We start from the raw sequence: 17,753 nt of genomic DNA, 5'->3' as shown, positions 1-17,753 counted from the left end.
ATTGGTACTAGCTCTTAATTAAATTATCAATAAATTCTACTATTAAATTCTATTTACAATATTGTTTTTTGAGATTGAATGATATAATCACCTATTACAGCCGAAAACTAGGAATATTTATTATATATATAAATAAAATTATTTATTATTATTATTTTATTATTGTTATTATTTTATTATTATTGTTATTATTATTATTTTATTATTATTTTATTGTTGTTGTTGTTGTTGTTATGGACAGATTTATTAGCACTGATATTAATTAGTGTATTATTAGCAGCCACAGGGGCATAAATGGATCCTCTTGGAAGCTCCATGGGATTATGGAATGCCCTTCCCACCCTTCTGTCTGTGGGAACAAACTCCAGCACTCAGCTTTGAATCCGTACTTTATTTTCACATATATAAAAAAAAAAAACCTCGCAAGTATCGGACAACAACAAGGAGAAAAAAAAAAAAAAAGGAAATAAAACTCCTGGAAATGTACACACAATCCAACACAAATATATATAAACCAAAGCTTTTGCTGGGACACCACGTGCAGCAGGAGGGGACGGCTCCTGTGTGACACCCAGGGGACGAAGCCTTGTGGGCAGCAGAGCTCAGAGGGTGGCACTGAGGGGCAGCAGGGGCTGGGCCCTCTGGCACGGGGCAGGGCAGGGCTGGCACAGAAGCTCCCGGCAGTTCTTGCCCTTCTCCCCTCCCCGCGGGGCCAGGGGGGGCAGCGAAGCTCAGAGAGGAGCTGGACCTGGGGCTGGCAATGGCTGAGCACAAAAAAACCCTGAGACGTCACTGACTGGCCCTGGCCAAGTTTGAATTTCAATCTGTGGGAGCTCCGGGTCCTGCTGCTGCAGCATCCCTACAACAACCAAATTCAGAGGGGAGAGACAGCCCTGCCCCTGGGGTCAGCACAGCCCCAAAGCAGAGACCCTCAAACCTTCCTGGGGACTGGCACCCTGCCTTGCTCTGCCAGGCCCTCTCCTCCTGTGGGATCAACTGACCAGGGACGGTTCAAAGACAAAGCAAAGCACTCAGAGCCTCTGAGGAGCTGCAAACCTCTCTCCAACACACCCCCCTGCCTCTCCTCTCTCCTCCAACCTGCACCCCCTACAGCTAAGGTGCCTCAGACATCCCCAACCCCAAATTTCACCAGCCTCTCTGAGCAAGGTCAGGGTAAAAAAGAATGCGTCGGAACCTTCCCACGACGTGTACAGAACAGATTACCTGAAAGAACCTCAAATCCTTCCACCAAGTAGGGATTAACGGGATATAATTCTTCCTAATATTGCTGTGGCTTCTCTGGAGTAGTAAAGCGAGTCCAGCTTTGCTGCTAAGGCAACACCTGCGAGCCCAGGGCTGAGGTAATGGCCAGGAGAGCCAGGGAGGTGGCCCCAGCGCGGTGACACTCGGCTGGCCTCTGGCCGTGCTCCCCAGGGGCTGCAGCAGGGGTGGGAGAAGGCAATCCAAGAGCAGGAAAGGTTGGAAGGAAGAAAGCACTTAGTAGGTTTGCTCTCTAGTTTCTCAGATCGATGTATTTCTCGCTCTTCAGTTCGGCCAGAAGGGAAAAGGAGAGGGAAAACGCACGGTTAGGGGTGAGCACAAAGCCAGCCCTCTGCTGCAGGGCTGGCAGTGACACACAGGGGTGACACACAGTGACACAGCTGGGGCACCCCAGGGTGGCTGAGCACCCACCCCGAGGGGAGGGGAGTGGGAGCTGTGCACAGCCAGGCAGGGCTCTCTGCTGCCCTGAGGAAAAGAAAACCTCAGTGGGCTCAGGAAATAAAACCTCGGTGGGCTCAGGAAATAAAACCACACTGGGCTCAGGAAATAAAACCACACTGGGCTCAGGAGATAAAACCACGGTGGGCTCAGGAAATAAAACCTCAGTGGGCTCAGGAAATAAAACCTCAGTGGGCTCAGGAAATAAAACCACACTGGGCTCAGGAAATAAAACCACACTGGGCTCAGGAAATAAAACCTCAGTGGGCTCAGGAAATAAAACCACGGTGAGCTCAGGAAATAAAACCTCGGTGGGCTCAGGAAATAAAACCACGGTGGGCTCAGGAAATAAAACCTCGGTGGGCTCAGGAAATAAAACCTCAGTGGGCTCAGGAAATAAAACCACACTGGGCTCAGGAGATAAAACCACGGTGGGCTCAGGAAATAAAACCTCAGTGGGCTCAGGAAATAAAACCACACTGGGCTCAGGAAATAAAACCACGGTGGGCTCAGGAAATAAAACCTCAGTGGGCTCAGGAAATAAAACCACACTGGGCTCAGGAAATAAAACCACACTGGGCTCAGGAGATAAAACCACGGTGGGCTCAGGAAATAAAACCACACTGGGCTCAGGAAATAAAACCACGGTGGGCTCAGGAGCTGCATCTTTGGCTGGCACCGACAGTGGTGGGTGGCCCAGCAGTGACACTGCAAAGCTGCTCCATCCCAGGTGAGGGGAACGCCCATGTTCCAAAAGACTGATCCCAAGATCTCTGGCCCAGAGGAAGCATTCCTGCAGCCTCTGCTCTGACTCTCTGACTTCTGGCCAGACATCTTTCTATTTCAGTTCCTCCTCCCCTGGGGAGCCTGGCTGCTGCTCGGCGGAAGGAGGCAGAGCCAAGCAGGGCACTGCCACCAGCAGAGCTCTGTCACCTCCCAGATCTGTCCCCTCCCCTCCCTGCCGCGTCCCCCCGGCGCTGCTGATGGATGATGGAGGCCCGTGCAGGGTGGGCAGTGCCGGAGGAGGGGAGCAAAGCGTTCCCTGGGCTCTGTCCTACCTGGTCAGCCGCGGCTCTCTTCTCGCCGTTGGCGCCCTGCAGGAGCCCCGCCTCTTCGGAAAGTTTATCTGACTTAACTTCAACTACAATCTTGTCTTTACGGGCCTCTGGCTTTGTGCTAGGGGAGGGAGGTGACAATTTTTGAGACGCGTCGGCGATACCCAGGCGGGCACGTGGCTGGCCGAGCCCTGGGGCTCCATCTCGGGGTCAAAGAGACTCCAGCTCCCAGAAAGCTTTGGGGTGCCCAGGGAGGGGGCTCTTGGCTGCTCTAGCACTCTGCTGTCTCCTCCCTGCCCTGTGGGAAGCTGGAGAAGCCGCCGAGCCCCCGGCGCGGTGCCCCCCAAGCCACGCTGCCGCCCCGGGAGAGGGAGAGCTGGAGCAGTGGGATGGGATGGGATGGGAAGCGTGAGTGATATCAGGCACCCCCAGCCCCACAGGCCCCTGGGGAATGGTGGCAGTGCTTACATGTCCTGCTTCCCGGCACGGCCACACGGGATCTTGCCTTTCTTGTGCAGGAAGTAGATGACAGCGCCCAGCACGGCCACCACGAGGATGGCCACGATGATGGCCACGATGATCACCCCTTGGCTCTCTGCTGTTGGCTTTTGATCTAAACACAACGGGGAGAGGAAGAAATTAATATCTGTCCCCCTGTGACCCCGTCCAGCTTCCCATCTGTGCTAGGAAAGGGCTCCTTCTCCCAGAAAAGCTCCGGTGCTTCCCCAGCTGCCTGCAGGATGCAGATTTCAGTACAGAAATGCTCTGCTGGGGCAGTTTCTGTAGGAGCACAGCAATTCTGCTCTGGGCTGCCATGCCCCGTGTGCCACAGGAGGGTGGATAGCAGGAATTCCTGCAAGGCACCAGGCCAATCCACTCTGCTTCCTTGCCCAGCAGGTTTGGGCTGCAGGAAGCTGCACTTGGTGGCCTCGCTGCGGACAGAGCCTCAGCCTCCTGCCCAGGGAGAGAAGCAGCAAGAGAAGCAGTGCAGAGCCAGCAGCCAAGCTCCCCCCCCAGGCTAAAGGCGAGCATAACCCATATCCTGATGGACACCAGCAGCAGACTGACCTTTCCTGATGGAATCATCTGGAAGAGCAGCAAGGGAGGGAAAGACACCAAACTCAGCCCCCCCTCGGCAGCACGGCACAGCCGTGGGGGCCAGGGGGGACTGCCACTGCTGGGGGGCTCCTGGCACAGAGAGCAGCGCCTGGCACTCACCCACCACCAGCTGGATGTGCTTCTCACTGACGCCCAGCCTGTTGGACACCCGGCACATGGCTCCCGCCCGCAGCAGCTCGTGGCTCACCCGCACCGTCAGGTTGCTGGCGATGTGCTGCTTGTCCGCGTACTCGTGGGCCTGGGCAGGGCAGGCAGGGCAGGACTCAGCGCCTGGGCAGCCCCCGGGACACGCCAGGCCGGCCCCTCCCGGCTCTCACCGTGCCGTTGATGCTCCACTGGAGGGTGGGCGGGGGGAAGGCGATGGCCTTGCAGGTCAGGTTCACCAGCTCGTCCTGGCGCACGTGGAGCGGGGAGCTGATGGCCACGATCCGCGGCTTCCCTGGGGGCAGGGACATCAGCACCCACAGATCCTGAGGAAATGGGTGCTGGGCAGGGGCATCAGCACCCACGGCTCCCAGGGAAATGGGTGCTGGGCAGGGACATCAGCACCCACAGCTCCCAGGGAACAGGTGCTGGGCAGGGACATCAGCACCCACAGCTCCCAGGGAATGGGTGCTGGGCAGGGACATCAGCACCCACAGCTCCCAGGGAACAGGTGCTGGGCAGGGACATCAGCACCCATAGCTCCTGAGGAAATGGGTGCTGGGCAGGGGTCACTCTGCACCCACAGCTCCCAGGGAAAGGGTTCTGGGCAGGCAGGGGTCACTCTGCACCCTCAATTCCTGGGGAATGGGTGCTGGGCAGGGGCATCAGCACCCATAGGTCCCAAGGGAATGGGTGCTGGGGCAGGCAGGGGCCACCCAGCACCCTCAGTTCCCAGGGAAAGGGTGCTGAGCAGGCAGGGGTCTCTCTGCACCCTCAGTTCCCAGGGAAAGGGTGCTGAGCAGGGACATCAGCACCCATATCTCCCAGGGAAATGGGTGCTGGGCAGGGGACATCAGCATCCACAGCTTGCAGGGCAGACAGGAATCACTCTGCACCCAAGGGTCACCCTGCACCCACAGCTCCCAGGGAATGGGTTCTGGGCAGGCAGGGATCACTCTGCACCCAGGGGTCACCCTGCACCCCAGGGGTCACCCTGCACCCCAGGGGTCACCCTGCACCCCGGCCAGGTCTTACCCTCGACAGCCACGAACACCTTCTTGCTCTGCTCCAGCCCTGGCACGCTCGGGGCCATCACCTTGCAGCTGAAGTTTTTGGAGGTTTCGAAGGTGAGGTTGCTCAGGAAGAGCTGGTTCCCGTCCCCCAGCTTCGTGCCCTGTTGGGAAGGAATGTCCCCAGCAATGAGGCCTCTGTGCCCACGTCCCAAAAACACAGAGAGGGAGCCTGCAAGCACAGGATCACCCTGCAGTCCTGGTCAGGAGGTGACAATTTTGGGGTGGACAATGCAGGTGGAATGAAAGAGGGAATCCTTCCCCAGCCTCCCAGGAGAGATGGAGCACTGATTGCCTGACTTGCTGCAAAGCCCAGGCTGAGCCTGAGCACGCCAGAGCTGGGATGCCTACTCACCTCCTCATCCCTCCACTGGTATTTCAGGCCCACGGGGCTGTGGGCGTCACAGCTCAGTGTCACACTGTCCCCTTCACGGAGGGTGGAGGACGGCTCCATCTTCACACGGACCCCTTCAATGTCTAGGAAAGGGATGGAGACCAGGGCAGGGTGAACAGGAGGGACACAGCACCCACCACGAGGTCCACAGGGTCCAGTCCCCTCTCTCTTACAGTTCACAACAAGATCCACTTCCTCCTCTATCTGGGACATGTCATCCAGGTCCAGGGACTGGCACCTGTACGTGCCATTGCTGCTCTTGTCCACATCGTGCAGCTTCAGGACGCCGGTGTCGGGCTCTGCCAGCGACGTCAGGTCCTGCCACTCATCCAGCTGCTGATAGTGGGCACGAAGCAGAGTCCTCAACCCCACACAGACCCCCTCCCACCCAACATCCCCCTCCCCAGGACCCTCCTGCTAGGGGAAAAAGAGCAGCCAGGAGATGCTGGCCAAGGGAGAGCTGCCCCAGCCTTACATTTTTCTTAAAGAAGCTGAAGACGGGCTGTGGGTTCCCATCAGCCTCGCAAACCAGCGTCACATTGTCCCCTTCCTTCACCAGCGTCGAGGACGGCACCACCTGCAGCTTCAAGTGCTCGGCGGGGTCTGGGGCAGGCGTGGGCAGAGTCAGTGCCCAGCCCCTCCGCGGGGCACCAGCGCTGCCCCCCGGCCCCAGACTCACAGAAGATGTTGACGGTGACCCCCCGCGAGTCCAGGGCACGCCGCTGTCCCTGCAGCCAGTAGTGCACGGTGCAGTGGTAGCGGGAGTGGCGGTCCTGGCGCGTGACGGGCGCGTACAGCGCGCTGCTCACCGTGTACAGCCCGCTGGACTCGCGCGTCAGCGTCGACGGCATCGTCACCTCTGCGGGGGACACGGCCGCGTGGGAGGGCTGCTCTGGCCGCCAGCCCCCCTGCCACTCCCCACCCGTCCCCACCCCACTCACGGTTCTCCTGGGCGTGCAGCTGCTGCCCGTTCTTGTGCCAGGTGATGTTGGGGGGTGGGAAGCTGTTTTTGCTCACGCACTTGGCGATCTGTGGTGGCAGAGGCGGCAGTGAGCACGGGTCAGGGTCAGCAGGGAGCCTCCCTGCCCCCCGTGTGCAGCCCCTCCTCACCTCTGGGATTTCACTGCTGTGCACGGAGATGCCTCCTGAGTGCGGCTCAATCTCAGGGGTGCTGGGGACCTCTGCAAAGAGAAGCCACCCCACACATGTGAGGGTTGGGATGGGGTCCCCGCCAGCCCCCAGAGCAGCTGCCCAGGGCTGCTGCCCTCCTGTGCCACTCACTGTAGACGCTGAGCTGGGTGCTGTTCTCTCCCACGCCGTAGCTGCCAGCCCCGACCTGGCACATGAAGATCCTGGCGTCCTGCAGCGTCACTGCGCTGAGGGACAGGGCCTTGTCCTGCCCCAGTGACAGGCGCTCCTTGTAGTCCGTGTCGTCCTGCAGGACGCCGTTGGCTGTGACGTGGTACAGCCTCACCTGCCTGTTGCTGCGGTCCACCTGCAAGGCGAGGGGTGGGGCTGGGCTGGGGGGCCTGGCAGGATGCCCTGGGCTGGTTTTCACCCCAGCCCAGCAGCCTGAGCTGCTCTGCCGGGCCAGCACTCACGTAGAACCAGTCGATGTAGGTGTAGGAAGCATTCTCAGGGATGTAGAAGTTGCACTCGATCCTGGCTGTGCCCCCCATCTCCACTTCCACCACAGGTGGCATGGAGATCTCTAGCTTGCTGGCTGCAGCTGTGGGACAGAATCTGCAGTTAGGGGCAGGAAGAACGGGGAACAACGGGCTGTCCAAGCACAGCCTGTGCCCATCTCCATCCCCCAAAAGCTGTGGGGCAGAGCCGTGCCTTGTGCTCCACACACTGTGTCCCAGCCCAGCAGGAGTGACACCAGGACCCCACTGCCACTCTGCCTTCAGCACCCACAGGGAGCTCATGGGCTCAGGAAAGTGATCCTGTACCCAAAGAGGGGACGTGGCATGTCGTGCCCCCACCAGCTGTGTGCCCAGGACACCATCAGGAGGCAGCACGTCCCCAGCCACCACGGCCTTGGCACAGCCAGGACTCCCAGGTCCCTCCACAAGCAGGAACCCAGCAGTCCAAGCATCCATCCCTGCAGCATTCCCAAGGCTTCCCTGGCTGCTGCTCTGCTCCCTGCCCAGCTCTGCCCACACCCCCGTGAGCAGAGCTTGCCCATCCCTGCACCCCACCTTCCTCCCAGCCCAGCTGCCCACAGCAGTAATGGAGCTGCTGGCCCTGCTCCAGAGAGGATGGAAGGGTAATGGCTATTGATCCAGGACAGGGCAGGGAGCAGCTTCCCAAGGATTGGGGGCACAGCAGAGACAAGGGCGGCACCACGGCAAGGCTGGCAGCGTCACTGCCACCACCCCTGCCAAAGCCCTGGGCTGGCACACGGCCCCGCAGAGGGGACAACAGCCTGTCCCCGAGCAACAGAGCCAGCCCAGGTATGGGAGCTGGGGACGAGAGGCTTGGAGGAAGCAGCTGTGTCAACATCTCCCTTGATAGCGCCCGCTCCCTAACAGCCACCACCAAGGCTTCAAAGGGCAGCGCCGTGCCCACAAAATGCTCTTTGTGTGGAGTGGGTACGCGGTGGCACAAAGCCAAAACGCAGCCAGGAGCCCTCCTGCCACAGCAAAGGCCCCGACACGCAGGACCAGCCGCCTCAGGGCTCCCCAGCACCCAGGGGTGGGCCCTCGCCCATCCCGTCAGCGTGTTACAGTTGGCACAGAGAGATGAGCAAATCACGGCGCAGCAAAGAAAATGCTGGAAAAACAGGTGAAAGTCCCAGAGATAAGCAAGCAGCAGGGACAGGAAACTGGCTGAGAACACAAAGGAAAAGATAACTTTGCACAGCAGGCAGCTGCCCACCTGCACAGCCACCACTCGGCTGCAGGAGGGCACCTGGGGCTGGGGTGTGTCCCTGCTGACCCCACGCAGCCTCCCCTGAGCCCTGGCGCTCTGGGCTGCAGGCAGCCAGGCCAGGCTTTGCCTCTCCATCATTTCCAGACCTTCGGCAAGGGCCCCAGGCGGAGCCAGCCCCCGGGAGAGCAGCTGGCCCTCCCCCTGACCCGCTCGGCATGAGAGCCCTCGACCAGGCAGCGAGCAAGCGAAACCATGAGCTCACAGCTGGAGAATGGCTGGCATCCGGGGCTGGCATGAGGATCACAACCCTCCCAGCCATCCACTGCCCTTGAGGAGGCCGACATGGTCGCTGCAGCCCCCACCCTGCCTGGAGAAAGGGCTCAGTGCTCCCCACCTCCTCCGGGACGGGCTGGAAGAGGGACACAAGGGGACACTCACGAGGTCCCCCACAAGCCTGGGGACACAAGGCTCGCTTCTACAGCTCCAAGACCTTTTGCTCTGTGCGTGGGCAGGCTAAAGAGGCACTGGGCACAGCCAGCCTGGCACAGCAGGCTCCGAGGACCTGGCAATCCTCCCTTGTGCCCAGCGAAGCTGCAGCTTTGGTGATGGAACCTGGGGAGACCCATCAGGCAGGCGTGGAGCGGCCCAGCTGCAGCACCGAGCTCCATCCACCCCAAGGGCCTGGCACGGCTCCAGCCGGAGACCTCGAGATCTGGAGAGGGCGTCTGCAGGGAGCGAGCAGGGAAGGAAGGAGAGCCCCCGTGCCTTTTCCATCTGGCTGGCGGACAGCCGGCCGGCAGCCAGAGCTCCGCAAGAACAAAGATTTGCTTTTAGAGCTGGGGAAGGGGGTGGGGAGCAGCACAGTCCCTCGCCAGCCTCCTGCAGAGCCGAGGTGTGCGGCGAGAAGGCGAGAAGTGCGGCACAGAGCCCCCGGCCCGGGGCGGGAGCAGAGGCACCGCGGGGCTCTGGAGCCGCACATGGGATTCCTGAGGTTTCCCTGCGTTTGTGTTCCCCTCTCAGGCAAACCAGCTGCGGCCAGATCCCGCCTGCTGCCGGCACAGCCGCACATGCTACCCCTCCTATCCCTTCAGATCGCCGAGCCGGGGTGCCCCCAAACAGCATCACCCACATCCTGTTAGCTTCACAGACAGAAGGAGGAGGGTGCAGAGCCCCAGCCCCGCAGGAAGCAGCACCACCAGCGGTGTCCAGCACCTCCTCACACCGACAGCCTCGCCCTGCCCGGGATGGGGACACAGCCAGGGCTCTGCTGCAGCGGGGAGCAGCACCTTGCACCCCAAAACAGCCCCAGGACCCCGCCATGTGCACCTGGAGAGGCAAAGCTCCCAAGCCCACCCCGCAGCTGGGTGACAACACGCAGACACCTCTGTAACAGCCAGACCGCGGGGCACAAAGGGATGGGGTGGCTCAGGCAGCCCCGGGGTGGGCTCAGCCCCCCGTTCCAGCAGCGCTGGCTGGTCTGGGAATGTCTTGGCCGTGGCCCCTTGTGCTTCTGGGAAGCATCAAGCCTTTCACGTGGCTGGGCTTCCAAATTCACCGACGCCGCCAACCATTGAGAGGCTCCTGGCTCGGCGCACGGGCTGTGGGAAGGGGATCCCGGCACGGGACGGGGGTGGGAGCAGCCTGCTCTAGACCGCGCTCTGAGCCTGACTTTGGCTCCTACACCTCGGCCCGGGCAGGTTCCCAGCGCCGGGGCCACCTCCGCAGCTCAGCGGGGCTGGGAGCGGCCGGCGCACCGGGACCGCTCCCGGGCTCCCGGCGGGGGCAGCGGGGCAGGGCAGGAAGCACGGCCACCCCCCGAGGGTGAAAATGGACTGGAAAGCGGATAAAAAAAGAAAGCACTAAAAAAAAAAAAAGCGCCAAGAGAAACACAGCGCTCGGGGGAAAACTCCTTAGAAGGAAAGGGGTGGATGCCTCCTAACAACAAGCGGCTCGCCCCGGTGCGCGCTGAGCGCACGTGGGTCACCCCTCAACCTGCGCTGCGCTGGGGGGGCTGCAGCGGCGCCCCGGGAGCGGGACGGGGCACGCAGACCCGCCCCACGGCGGATCGCGGGGCCATCCGGGCGGGGACACACGCTGGGAAGGGCCGATCCCACCTGGGCTGCCCCGACCCCGCGATCCGAGCATTCCCGGAGCCGCGCCAGGCACCGCCCGAGGGGCGCAGCGCTCCCGGCCGCCGGCCCCGCCGCGCCTCTGCGGGGACCCCGCTCCGGCTGCCGCCTCGGGGGGCTGCACGGCGCCCGAACCCAGCCCCGCACCCCCGGTGTCCCCCGGGGTTAAGGACATCCCCGCCGGGGCTCCGCGGGACGCCGCGGCGCTCCGCAGGTGCGCGCGTCCGCCCGGCCCCGCACCGCCCGGCCCGCAGCGCACCGCCCGGCCCCGCAGCGCAGCCACTCACCGCAGCACAGCAGCAGGCAGCAGCCCCAGCCCAGGGCCAGCCCCGCCGGCCGCCGCCCCCCAGCCATGCCCGCCGCCGGCCGCCCGAGACTGAGCGGGGCCGCGGGCTGACGTCAGGCGGAGGAGGAGGAGGAGAGGAGGAGGAGGAGGAGGAGGAAGGCGCGGTGCCTGCCCACCGCCCGCAGCCGCTTATCACCCCCAGCAGCAGCCGGGCGGGCGCCGTCGCCGCCCAGCCCCGCAGCTCGGTGCCCAGCCCCGCAGTTCTGTGCCCAGCCCCGCAGCTCGGTGCCCAGCCCCGCACGGCCCCGGGCACAGCTCGGCTCGGCCCCCAGCCCGGCCCCAGCTGCGCCCAGGGGCTCGCAGAGCTGCCAGCTCCTGCCTGTCCGGGCGTGCACGGGCTGGGGCGGGCAGACAGGTGGGCGCTGGGGGTGGAATCGCTCCTCGCAGAGCCGGAGGAGGGGGCTGAGGCGTGGGATGTGTTTTTCGGAGTGTTTGGGGAATGCAGGCGGCGCGACGCTCCCCGAGGGTGCAATGTGCAGGTGGCAGCGGTAATCAGAAGTGACCTGCTGCCCTAAAGCCCTGCCCCGGCCCCACACTGCCCCAAAGCCCAGCCGCGGCTGCGGGGCCACCTTTGAACCCACGCCAAACCAGCACAGACTCAAAACAGCCAGGCAAAACACTCTTTGTCATCGTCCGGACACCTGGGGGCAGTTTGGGCCGGGGTGGGGGGAGCAGGCTCGTGTCCAGGAGGGTCACCGGGGGCTGCAGGGCTGGCACCCAGCCCCGCTGAGCCCCGGTGTCCCCGGCCCCGCGCAGCTGTCGCTGAATGGGGCGGCTGTGCAGGAGCTGTTCCCCCCGTGGCCGGGGCAGCGGCCGGCCCGGGGGCGGGGGGGCTCGCCGGGCTGCACAAGGCTCCCATTATCCGGGGGTAATCACCCAGCCCGGCCCCTCCGGCAGCCCCGGGCAGAGCCGGGAGGAGCGCAGCAAACCCCGCCAGGTGCTGCGAGTTGCCCGCAGCCGGCCCCAGCGACCGTGTCCTGTCACAGCCTGGCTCCGTGCCTCAGTTTCCCCGGGTCAGTCAGAGCCAGAGGGGCTGGTGGAGTACAAAGGTTTTCTCCACCTCAAAGCCGTTTATTTTCCCCGCTCACAGGACATCCGAAACTCGCTGATTCAGATTCATCACACACGGGGACAGACCCAGGGCTGTGACAGCGCCCTCCTCCCGCTCCCAGCCCAGACGCTCTGAACTTTTGCACATCCTTTTCTCTCCTCCTTTCCCTGCAGCATTCCCGTCCCGCGGCAGCAGGGGCTGCACCCCTGCGACCCTCCCGGAGCCACTCCAGGGCTGGTCTGCAGGTTCCCCTGAGGCACGGCATTCCTCCTGGGAATTCTCCCACCGCCAGCCCCCTGTGCTGGCCCCCAGCCCCAGCGCTGCTCCCCGGCCGGTGCCATGCAGCGCCCCTTCCCATGCCCCCCTCCTCCTCCTCCTCCTCCTCTGCACGGCTGACCGGCACCCCCCCACAAGACTTTCCCAGCCAAACACACTCAGTGATTCATCGGAAATGATTAAGTTTTTTCCCCAGGAGATCAGTTGCTTAAAATGGCAATGCTGGGCAGTGATAAGGCTGAGAGCCCTCGCTCTGCTGCTGGGCAGGGGAGGCCTCCTCCCTTTGCTGGGAAGAACAAGTGCAAGGGAGCTGTGCCATCACCCACAGGATGCTCAGGAGCTGCTCTCCAGCCTCACAGGCTCAGTTTTGGGATGCTGTCACACCTCGTGGCAGGAGCTCCCTGTCTGTGGTGGGCAAATCCACCCCAAGTGGGTACCCCAGGCTCAGGGCCTCCCTGACAGTGTTCTCACTCTTCCCCTCCCTCCAAAGGGCAGGATGCAGCACTGGAGGAGCCTTGGCTCTGTTCTCCTTGGAGCAAGGAAAGGGATGCTCCACCTGGCACCAAACACCCCTCAAATGCCACCCCGAGAGGGAAGGAGGCCCAGGGGAAAGCATCCACCAAAGTCAAACAAACAAAGAGTGCTCGGCTGTCACGCCCCTGGTGCATTTTGTTCTGGGCCTAACTTTTATTCCGCGTTAAAAATAAAGCAGGACGTCGCTAAGAAAACCTCTGCAGAAAATTCCCAGCAGTTGGAAAGGGCAGTGCCACTCCCTGGGGAGAACAGGCTGGGGAGGATGCCACCCTCAGGCAGCCCCCCGCTCTCCCTGCATGGCTCTGCCTCCAGCTGGTCGGGCTTCAGCCTGCTTAACTTTGAAGAAAACTCGTGCTTTTTTCCCCCCAACAAAAGGGGAGAGGGGCAGGATTGGAAATCAAGGCGTGAGCAGATGGCATGAAATCAGCCCGCCACGCTGTGTGTGGCACCCGGCGGGCTCGGGGACTCTGCGTGGGGAGCGTGGCAGGCTGGCCACCTTCATCTTCCCTCCCTGCTGCCTCATCTCACGCCTTCTTGTTTATCTGCTTGCTTAATGGATTTGGCTGCAGTCCCCACTCCACACACACCGTGGATCAGGCTCCCCTGCCGCAGTCCCACGCACACAGCCGGGGTGGGAAAGCCAGGGAGCAGAGGTCTGGCCCCACCTGAGGCACAGAGCAGCTCCCAGAGCTCCCAGTCCCTGCCTGGGCAGGGATGTTGGTGCCTGGGCCCCGCAGCTCCCAGCTCTCTCCTCCTCCATCCCTCCTGCCACCGCTCACAGAAGCCGTGCCTGGGCAGGCAGCTCTGCCCCTGGCAGAGGTGAGGCTTTGCCAGTCCCTGGCACAGCTGCTGGAAAGCTGGGATCCACAGGACCCTGCCCAGGGCAGGGCTGATTTCCCGGCGTTATCTGAGCATCGCAGGAATGATCTGGAATTGTGCACTTGCATTTCCCTCCCTCCTCTGGCTGCTGCTGGGCCTGGCTCTCTGCAATGGTCAGCACGGAGCCAGGCCTGGGGCTGTGCATCCCAGCACACACCTCAGCTCTCCCACCTTTTCCTGCACTCCCACACACATCCCCGCTGATGTGGGGACCTTGGGATTCTTCCAGAGGGAGCTGGCCCAGCGTGGGCTGTGCCTGTGCCTGTCCTGACAGGCTGCTCGTGTGTCCCAGGTGGGACGGGGGGCCCTGTGCCTTCCCCCAGCCCTGCAGCCAAGCCCAGAGAAGCTGGGGTGGGCTCTGGGGGGAGCTTGGGGGGCTCTGGGCCAGGTGTGCCCCCGGTGAACCCTCACCAGTGCCCCTGGGATGGGGGCTGGTCCTGGTCCCTATGGGCTGGGGACTGGCCTGGCTCTTGTTCCCATGGGCTGGGGGCTGGTTCCAGTGCCCCTGGGCTGGGGGCTGGCATGGTTCTTTTTCCCATGGGCTGGGGGCTGGCCCTGGTTCCAGTGCCCACAAGCTGGGGGCAGCTGGCCCAGCTCCCTGCAGGGCTCCGGGGTGGATGGAGGGCAGCTGTGCAGGGTGGAAATCTCTGGCTGTGTCCAGCCAGGCCTGCACCTCCTCACACAACACCCTCAGGGCCGCCAGGAGCCCTCTCCCCGGGGAAGGGATGGGATGTGGGCCAGCACTGAGCGTTCCCACACGGCCCAGGAGCTCCTCATGCTGCCCTGCCACTGCTCCCCTCACCCTCAGGGCACCTTCTGCCAGTCCCTGCTGCTCATTTTGGGGGGCTCTATGACTTTGCACTCTGGGGTAAATGCAGGAGCCCTCCTGGGCTGCCCATCCTTTGGTTCCCTGCTCCCTGAGTGCCGTGAGGTTACTCTGGGGTACCCCTGCCCTGTTCCTGTTCACCTCTGGGAGCCTCTTGGGGGCTGTGTCCTCCAGCTGAGGAAAACGCCTCCTTCCAGCCCCCTTCTTCAGCAAAACGCCTCCTTCCAGCCCCCTTCCTCGCTTGGCTCCCAGCGGCTCCTTTGTGTCTCTCTCCTTCCCCTGCTCCTGTACAGGGCCTTTCTGTGGGGATTATTAACCATGGCTACGGGGCCTTTGTTCAGCAGGGGCCAGAGCAGGAGCCTGGAGGAGGGTGGAGAGAGGAAGGACAGGAGCGGAAGGGGGGGAAGGAAGGTGGGGGGGAGCAAAGGAAGGTGACATCTGGGTGTCTGTCACAGAGCAGCGCGGTTTTTGGAGCAGCTGTGCGGGGGTGGCCGGGGCTCGGCGGATGCAGGGCAGTGGCAAAGCCCCAAAAAGGAGCTGAGCTGGCACGGGTCACCCAGCCCGGCGCAGAGAGCTCAGCATGCTGCCCTGACGGAGGGCACAAGCAGCACCCCAGCGCTCCAGGAGTGGCTTTGAGGTGGTTTGTGGTGCACGGGGAAGGCTGTGGAGCTTCCCTTGCCCCCTGCCCTGGGAGCTGCCTGCAGGGTGGATGGACAAGGACAGCTGGAACACGCCTGGGAGAAACTTATCCAGCTGAGAGGCGCTGCCAAGGCACGGGGAGAAGGAGCCCTCTGCCCGGGGCTGCCACTGCTCCTCTGGGGCTGCAGGAGCCGCAGGGCCCGAGCAGGTGCAGCCCTGGGACGGGGTGTGACAGCCCTGGGACAGGGTGTGACAGCCACGTCCTGCCCCACTCGCACACATCCAGCTGGACCCATCCCGTCCGTGTCCCAGGCTGCTCTCCCAGCCTGGGCACGCAGCGAGGGGCAGGATTTGGGGATGGGCGCTGGCGGGGCGGCCGGGGGAAGGCGGGAGCTATTTATAAACCGTCCTTTTCCTTGGGAGCACTTCCGAGTCCATCTCCCTCAGGGCCGGCCGGAAAATGGCCCCATTGTGCTGGCGCCGGCCGGGACGGGGCTGGGCACTCCCCGCACAATGGGGCAGATCATGGCCAGCTGTGGGGTCTGGCCGTGGGCTCCTGGCCACGCTCATCCAGCACTCGGCTGCCCGGAGGAGCGGGCAGGAGGAACAGCCCTGCCCTGTGCTCCTGTCACCCGGCTTTTCCGGCTCCCTGCTGCCGAGGAAGGGAGGAGAAGTGGGATGGGGACACAGCATCGCTGCCTGGGCTTGCCTGCAGGGATCTCCTCCTCCCGGCTTTGTCCGCAGGGCTCATTAGGATCATCTGCCAGAAAGCCTAATGAGAGATTAGCCCCGGGCAGGCCCAGCTTTGGGGGAGCCCCCCTTGCAGGGGATCCCTTTGGAGAGCCATGGGAAAGGCTCCCTGTGGAGAGGGATGGGGGCAACCAAGGAATGAGTGGGATAGGGCAGCACAACCAAGGAAGGAGTGGGATAGGGCAGCACAACCAAGGAATGAGTGGGATAAGGCAGCACAACCAAGGAAGGAGTGGGATAAGCAGGGCACGGTCCCACCAGGGCCCTGGGGAGCGGCGGGGCTGGGCTGGCCCAAGAGCCATTCCTTCTCGCACGACTTTCCCATGCAAGAGGACTTGCCTTTCCCAGGGCTGCCTGGCCGGGCTCCAGGAGGAGACAGATATCCCAGCTTCCGTCGTGGGGAGACACGGAGCCCTCCAGAACCACGGCGAGCAGCCCTCGTGCTCCTGCCCTCGCCGGGTGAGCAGTGTGAGGGCAGGCTGTGGCTGCTGGGGACGCAGGGCTGGGCTCCCTGCCGCTCCAGATCCTTCCTGGGGGCTCTCCCCAGCAGCCCCGGGGTGTTCCCTGCCCGCGGGGGGGGGGGATCCTTCAGCTGCCCCCAAGGCCAGAGGAAGAGCGCGCCGCAGCATCCTGGAGCGCAGCCCGAGAGGGGCCGGGGGTTTTCCGGAGCGGATGCGGCCCAATGAGCCATTGTTCCCGGCTGGGCTGCGAGCTCGGGCCCGCGGGAGCCCGGCCCGGCTGCTCCGGGGGCGCCCGAGGTGAGGCAGAGCCCGGCAGGGCCGCGCTGCCTGACCCGGCCCGGCCCCCGGGGCTGCCGCACGCCCTGCACCTGCGGGGGGAAACCTGGGCATGGACACCCTGCCCAGGGAGCTGGGAGTGCACTGGGAGCACTGGGAATGCACTAGGAGAGCACTGGGAGAACACTGGGAGTGCACTGGGAGTGCACTGGGAGAGCACTGGGAGTACTGGGAGCACACTGGGAGCGCACTGGGAATACTGGGAGCTCAGTGGGAGTGCACACTGGGAGCACTGGAAGCTCACTGGGAGCACACTGGGAGCCCTGGGAGAGCCCTGGGAGAGCACTGGGAGTGCACTGGGAGAGCACTGGGAGAGCACTGGGAGAGCACTGGGAGTGCAGTGGGAGCATTGGGAGAGCACTGGGAATGCATTGGGAGTACTGGGAGAGCACTGGGAGTGCACCGGAAGAGCACTGGGAGAGCACTGGGAACGCAGTGGGAGCACACTGGGAGCACACTGGAAGCATGCTGGGAGTACTGGGAGAGCACTGGGAGCACACTGGGAGCATAAGGAGTGCAGTGGGAGCACTGGAAGCTCACTGGGAGTGCAGAGGGAGCGCTGGGAGCACTGGAAGCACACCGGGAGCTCACTGGGAGCACTGGGAGCACACCGGGAGTGCACTGGGAGCTCACCGGGAGCACTGGGAGCTCACCGGGAGCATGCACCCAGCGCACCGACAGCCGGCACTGCCCTTGAGAGCAGGGGTGCCACCCCCAGCCGCGGTGGGGCTCTCTGTGCCCGGGCAGGGTTTCCACCCAAAGCCCCGCTCCAGCTGAATCACCGTCCCAGCCCCTGCTCCTCTCCCCGCGGGTCTGGACGCCCTGGAGCAGGACATCCCCCGGGACAATCCCCCGGAGAGCCCTGCGATGGAGCCGGGAGCTCCGAGCGGAGCCCACCGGGGTGCCCCGGGCACGGGCGGGCAGCAGGGGCGGGCAGGGCAGGGCAGGTGCACGGCCGCGGGGCAGGCAGCGAGCCCAGCCCTTGGCTCGGCTCCCTTTTCCCTTCTCCAGCTCGGGAGGGCGATGAGAAATCCAAACATTACCATAAATGCTGAAAGCATCCCGGCTCCGTCACGGCCGCGCGCTCCCCGGGGAGGCAGGCGCCGGCTGCCTCGGAGCCGCGGCAGCGACAGACAGCGCCGCGGAGCCCG

At 63.4% G+C, this 17,753-nt stretch overlaps 1 protein-coding gene across 6 annotated transcripts; it reads right to left on the bottom strand.

Moving 5' to 3' along the window:
* Positions 1–210: 210 nt before the first annotated feature.
* Positions 211–11,146, bottom strand: MCAM (melanoma cell adhesion molecule). Of its 6 annotated transcripts, none has more exons than XM_064398058.1 (16): positions 10,792–11,145; positions 7,103–7,230; positions 6,783–6,996; positions 6,612–6,682; positions 6,443–6,530; positions 6,181–6,360; positions 5,977–6,104; positions 5,675–5,834; positions 5,463–5,584; positions 5,073–5,211; positions 4,211–4,332; positions 3,993–4,131; positions 3,843–3,860; positions 3,243–3,387; positions 2,778–2,895; positions 211–1,543 (listed from the first exon to the last, which is right to left on the bottom strand). In XM_064398058.1, exons 1-16 carry the CDS (start codon positions 10,856–10,858, stop codon positions 1,514–1,516), a joined length of 1,869 nt encoding a protein of 622 aa, XP_064254128.1. In that variant the 5' UTR covers positions 10,859–11,145; the 3' UTR covers positions 211–1,513. The 6 variants fall into 6 exon arrangements, with proteins under 6 accessions (XP_064254128.1, XP_064254127.1, XP_064254131.1 ...); XM_064398057.1 differs by having other exon boundaries at positions 5,675–5,837; positions 10,792–11,136; XM_064398061.1 differs by lacking the exon at positions 2,778–2,895 and having other exon boundaries at positions 5,675–5,837; positions 10,792–11,146.
* Positions 11,147–17,753: the final 6,607 nt, after the last annotated feature.

This window comes from Passer domesticus, chromosome 23, assembly GCF_036417665.1.
Source record: "Passer domesticus isolate bPasDom1 chromosome 23, bPasDom1.hap1, whole genome shotgun sequence".
Classification (NCBI taxonomy): domain Eukaryota; kingdom Metazoa; phylum Chordata; class Aves; order Passeriformes; family Passeridae; genus Passer; species Passer domesticus.
This window is presented reverse-complemented; position numbering and strand designations above follow the sequence as displayed.